The 6,078-nt window shown below is 43.2% G+C and overlaps 1 protein-coding gene across 1 annotated transcript in view; it reads right to left on the bottom strand.

Moving 5' to 3' along the window:
• Window positions 1-4,148, bottom strand: part of LOC125486407 (protein AMBP-like) — a 37,317-nt gene extending 33,169 nt beyond the window's left edge. Inside the window, exons 1-2 of the mRNA XM_048613833.1 lie at window positions 4,019-4,148; window positions 656-798 (exon numbers count right to left, since the gene is read on the bottom strand). Of these exons, the coding sequence (XP_048469790.1) occupies window positions 656-798; window positions 4,019-4,132 (257 nt within the window). The 5' untranslated portion in view covers window positions 4,133-4,148. The remainder of the gene's footprint in view (window positions 1-655; window positions 799-4,018) is intronic.
• Window positions 4,149-6,078: the final 1,930 nt, after the last annotated feature.

The following is a 6,078-nucleotide window of genomic DNA, read 5'->3' on the forward strand; positions in this document are numbered from 1 at the left end:
TGTGGTATTGACAGTGCCGTGTTTTTAAACACCCAGATTCAACACTGAAATTAACAAATTTCACATCAGTAACTTTGTTCACAAAGTCATTTCCCTCATTTTGTGTATTTTTCTGACAATTTTTTTGTCAGTTCCACACACTACACTATCCATTGCATACATTGCTCACTGCGCTGTTAATTCCGTACATTACACATTGCAGTGTTAATTCCACACAGTGCACACTGCACTGTCAATACCACAGATTGCACACTAGTTGTCAGGTCCACATGATATACATTGCACTCTGATCTGTCAGTGCACACACTGTCCATTGTTCAGTGCATTGTCAGTTCCACACTCCACACACTGCACTGTCCATTTTAAACACTACACGCTGCACTGTCACTTCCTCACACTGCATGGTCAGTTCCACACACTACTATCAATTCTACACACTGTATTGCCAATTCCACATGCTACACTTTCAATTGCACACACTGCAGTGTCAGTTCCACACACTACACTCTGCACTGTTAACTCTGAATTAAGGTCAGAAACCCGAAGTGTTAACTGTGCTCCTCATTCCCCCTTATCATACTCTTTAAATTAGAAACATCCCTTGTCATTTTGAATTGCTGGATATCACACACAAAATCTAAATAAGTATCCTCACCTATCAAATTCAAACTTGCCGATCAACTTATTCGATTCCTCGGACGTTGATAATGTTACCTTAGCAATTGTCATTGTATCCTTATATTTATTGAACCAGGAACAGTTACAGCCAGTTGCAAGTGCAAACCATGTCCCAAGAAACTGAAGAAAAGCAAAGTAGTTACAACCATAGGATATAATCCACGGATTGAAGTTTGTTGTATTAAACCAAAAACATTAATTTGCATTTATATAGCACCTTTAACAGTATAAAAACTTCCAGGTGTTACCCAGGAATATGATAAATCAAATTATGACTGAGTCACAGAAGGCAATATTAGGCAAAAGAGCAAAGTGTGGTCAAAGTGGGAGCTTGAAGGATCAGCTAAAAAGAGGAAAGTGGGGTAGAGATGCTGGGAAGTTTAGGGAGTGACTTCCAGAGCCAAGGGCCCAAGCATGTGAAGGCACAGCTGCCAATGATGTGGTGAATTAAAGTGAGGAAGCTAGAGAGGCCAGAATTAGAAGGATATAAATCTCTCAGAGAGTTGTGAAGCTGGAGGAGGTTCCAGAGGTCGGGAGGGCTGAGGTCACGGAGGGATTTCAAAGACCACGATGAGAATTTTAAGGTTGAGATGTTACTAATAAGAAGTATAAGTCAGAGAGAATAGTGATGATAGGTGAAAGGATCTTAGTGGGAGCAAGGACACAGGAGCCATATTTTGGATGATTTAAAGTTTCTGGCTAGAGGAGGAAATGTGAGAGGCAGTCCAGCAGCGAGTTGGAACATGATACTTAGCTCGAGAACAGCCTGGTTCAGCCACAGAGATTTTTGTGGGAAAGAGATAGAGTTGGGAGTTTGGGAATGGAGTTTGGAGCATGGACCTAAATCTTGGCTCTAGTCTTCCCAAGGTTAAGTGAAGGTCATTTTTGTTCATTCAGCAATGGATATTGATCCTAAGATCAAATAGGAGCAGGTGTAGGCCATTCAGCATATTGAGTGTGCTTCACCTTTCAGTGAGATTGTGGTCTGTCTGGTTGAAGCCTCAACTCCACTTTCCTGTTTGACCTCTGTAACCCTCACTGATCAAAATCTCTGTAACTCAGCCTTGAGGATATTCAATGACCCGCCCTCCACTGCTCTCCGAAGAGAGACACATCCAAAGTTTAACAATCTTCTGAGATAAGAAATTCCTCCTCTTCTCTGTCTTAAATGGGAGTACCTTTATTTTAAACTGTGCCCTCAGTTCCAGATTTCTCCACAAAAGCAAACATCCTCTCCACATCTAGTCCATCAACACCCCTCAGAATCGTAAATATTTCTTTATGATCACTTATTCAACATTTCCTTGTGATTAGCTCCTTCATTCCAGGAATTGTCTGAGTGAACATTCCCTGCTTACAAAAGGAGACAAAACGCATACCCAATTCTCAAGATACAACCTCCATCCAATTGTAGCAAAAGATCCCTACTTTTACATACATCTACTTCCTGGATGATTGCAGCTTCAACAACATTCAAGAAGCTTGACACCATCCAGGACAAAACAGCCCCCTTGACTGGCACCACATCCACAAGCATCCACTCCCTCCACAACAGGGTGTTCTGTTGCTACACCATATACAAGAATGTGCTGCAGAAATGCACCACAGTTCCTTTGACAACACCTTTCAGACCAACACTCTGTATCAAGGACAAGGGCATCAGATACATGGGGAACACTACAAGATTCCCTCCAAGCAACTTCTCATCCTGACTGAGAAATAAATTGCCGTTCCTTCACTGTGGCTGGATCAAAATCCTGGAATTTCATCCCTAGGGGCATTGTGGGTCAACCTACAGCACATGGCCTGCAGCGGTTCAGAAAGGCAGTTCACCCCCACCTTTACCCCTCTTGCTTTCAGCGGCGGGAGTGGAGAGAGCATGAGCCAGGAAGTGAACTAATACATTCGGGAGATAGGATTTATGATCACTTGGAAAGGCACAGTTTGATTTGTGATAGTCAGCATGGATTTGTGAGAGGTAGATCATGTCTCATAAACCTTATTGAATTCTTTGAAGAGGTGACCAAACACGTGGATGAAGGTAGAGCAGTGGATGTGGTATACATAGATTTAAGTAAGGCATTTGGTAAGGTTCCCCATGGTAGGTTCACGCAGAAGGTAAGGAGGCATGAGATAGGGGGAAATGTGGCAGAGTGGATTCAGAATTGGCTGACCCTTAGAAGACAAAGGGTAGTAGTGGACGGAAATATTCAACATGGTGCTCAGTTACGAGTGGTGTACCACAAGGATCTGTCCTGGGTCCTCTTCTATTTGTGATTTTTGTAGATGATTTGGATGTAGGAGTGGAAGGGCGGATTAGTAAGTTCGTGGACGATACGAAGGTGGGTCGAGTTGTGGATAGTGCAGAGGGCTGTTATCAGTTACAAAGGGACATTGATAGGATGCAGAGCTGGGCTGAGAAGTGGCAGATGGAGTTTAACCCTGAAAAGTTTGAGGTGATTCATTTTGGAAGGACAAACTTGAAAGCAGAATACAGGGTTAATGGAAAGATTCTTGGTAGTGTGGAGGAGCAGCAGGATCTTGGGGTTCATGTCCACAGTTCCCTGAAGCTGCCACCCAGGTGGATAGAGTTGTTAAGAAGGCGTATGGTGTGTTAGCTTTCATTAATAGAGGGATTGAGTTCAAGAGCAGTGAAGTTATGCTCCAGGTGTACAAAAGCCTGGTTTGGCCACATGTGGAGTATTGTGTCCCGTTCTGGTCGCCTCATTACAGGAAAGATGTGGAAGTGTTGGATAAGGTGCAGAGGAGATTTATCAGGATGTTGCCTGGAATGGAGGGAATGTCTTACGAGGAAAGTTTGAGAGAGCTAGGGCTTTTCTCTTTGGAACGGCAAAGGATGAGAGGTGACTTGATAGAGGTGTACAAAATGATCAGAGGTATGGATAGAGTGGACAGCCAGAGACTTTTTCCTCGGATGGAGGTACCTATTATGAGGGGGCATAGTTTTAAAGTGAGTGGAGGTAGATATAGGGGAGATGTCAGAGGTGGGTTCTTTACTCAGAGAGTGGTAGGGGTGTGGAATGCATTGCCAGAGAGGGTAGTAGAGTTGGCCTCATTCGGGGCATTTAAGCGGCTATTAGATAGGCATATGGATGATAGTATAATGTAGGGGTGGAGGTTAGATAGACCTTAGGTTTAGGGTAAAAGTTCGGCTCAACTTCGTGGGCCGAAGGGCCTGTACTGTGCTGTACTGTTCTATGTTCTATGTTCTTAAGGGCAATTAATGCTGCCCACATCCCATAATTGAATTTAAAGGAAGGACTACAGTCTCCAAAACCCAGGAAACCAGTTTTACTGTGTTAAATCTAACATCAATTACCTGATTCAAATCAAAGTTTTCCTGAACCTGATCATAGTCAGTTTCACTCAGGGGGACGGCAGCTCCGGTTCTCAGGGAGAGCACAGCAAACAGCAACACAACACTGCACCTCATTTTCTCCAGTCAAATCCAAAATAACACAAATGAGTAACAACATGCAGCAGCAGGAACTTATATAGGATTTCCCAATCCTAGATTAGTTACAGGAAGGGATGGTCAAACATCCAATGTTGATTTTTCTCATTAATCATTAGTCACAGCTTGACCCAGTGACTGGGAAATGCAACAAAATCCCAAGGGCAACTCAGATATTGCGCGGGGGCTGTGCAGGAGAGAGGATTTTGATCGAGTGGATCACACTTGGTCATTGGTTACTAATGGACAATGTGTGTACCAAAAGGGAATTTCAAATTCCAAATACTCCATTGCTTTGAAAATTCTGTGAGCTTTGGGTGCATTGGGATTTGAGTGTTATGTGGATCCAGGGTGCCACATTACTAATGAAAAAGAATTCCTCATTGAAAATTAATTGGCAATAAATTTATTGAGGAGTTGCAAATACTAAGCATCAACATTGGATGTTTGACCATGTAAATAATATTTGGATTGTATTTAAGAACAACTGTGAGAATGTAACTCAATAATGGGAACTGACGTTTGATCTCTCACCTGATGAATTCATCATACTTACCAGCTTTATCCATACTTGAGGAAGGGGCAACTTCTGCCCCAAATCCCCCAGGTCACATTAGACAGTGTGAATTCCAGGAAAGCCGACAGTGAGAATTCCGAGAGAGCAGGTATAACACAGAACATAGAACATAATAGCACAGGAACGGGCCCTTCGGCCCATGATGTTGTGCCACGTCGTCAAATTAAACTAATCTTTCTGCCTGCACTTGGCCTGTATCCCATCATTCTTTGCATATTCATGTGCTTATGTAAAAGTCCTTTAAATATTACTGTATTTGCTTCCACCACCACCCCAGCAGCACATTCCAGACACCTACCACTCTCTGTATAAAAAAAACTTGCCCCTCACATCTCCTTTGAACATTCCCCCTCAAAACATAAGCGCATGCCACCTGGAATTAGACATTTCAACTCTGGGAAAAAAGATTCTGACTGCCAACTCTATCTATGCATCTCATAATTTTATAGACTTCTACTAAGTCTCCCCTCAGCCTTCGCCATTCCAGAGAGAGCAACCTAAGGTTTTCTGGTCTCTCCTTATAGCTCATACCCTCTAATCCAGGCAGCATCCTGGTAAACCTCTTCTGCACCTTCTCCAAAGTCTCCACATCCTTCCTGTAATGTGGCAACCAGAATTGAATGTAATGTTCTAAGTGTGGCCTAACCAAAGTCTTATAAAGCTGCAACATGACATCCTAACTCTTGTACTCAGTTCTCTAACCAATAAAGGCAAGCATGCCATACACTTTCTTTACCACCCTATCTACTTGCGTGGCCACTTTCAGGGAGCTATGGACTTGAATCCCAAGGTTCCTATATACATCAGTGCTAATCAGGGTCCTGCCATTAACTGTATATTTTTCCTTAACGTTTGATCTCCCAAAGTGCAACACCGCACAATTACCTGGATTAAGTTCCATTTGCCATATCTGCAACTGATCTATATCTTGCTGTATCCTTTGACAACTTGCCACACTATCCACAACTCCCCCGATCTTTGTGTCATCTGCAATCTTACTAACCCACCTACTAACTCATTTTCATTCAACAGTGAGAATTCTGGGAGAGCATACAGTGAGAATTCCAGGAGAGCAAACAGCATGATTACCGGAAGAGAGGATAGTGTGAATTCCGGAAGAACAGACAGTGAGAATTCTGGAAGAGAGAACGGTGTTAATTCCAGGAGAGAGGATGATGTGAATTCCAGGAGATAGAATGGTGTGAATTCTGAGAGAGCAGACAGTGAGAATTCCTAGCGAGCAAACAGTGTGATTCCCGCGAGAGCTGACAGTGTGATTCCGGGGAGAGCTGACAGTGTGATTCCTGGGAGAGCTGACAGTGTGATTCCCAGACAGTGTGATTCCCGG

Source organism: Rhincodon typus, chromosome 28 (genome assembly GCF_021869965.1).
Source record: "Rhincodon typus isolate 14 chromosome 28, sRhiTyp1.1, whole genome shotgun sequence".
NCBI classification, from domain to species: domain Eukaryota; kingdom Metazoa; phylum Chordata; class Chondrichthyes; order Orectolobiformes; family Rhincodontidae; genus Rhincodon; species Rhincodon typus.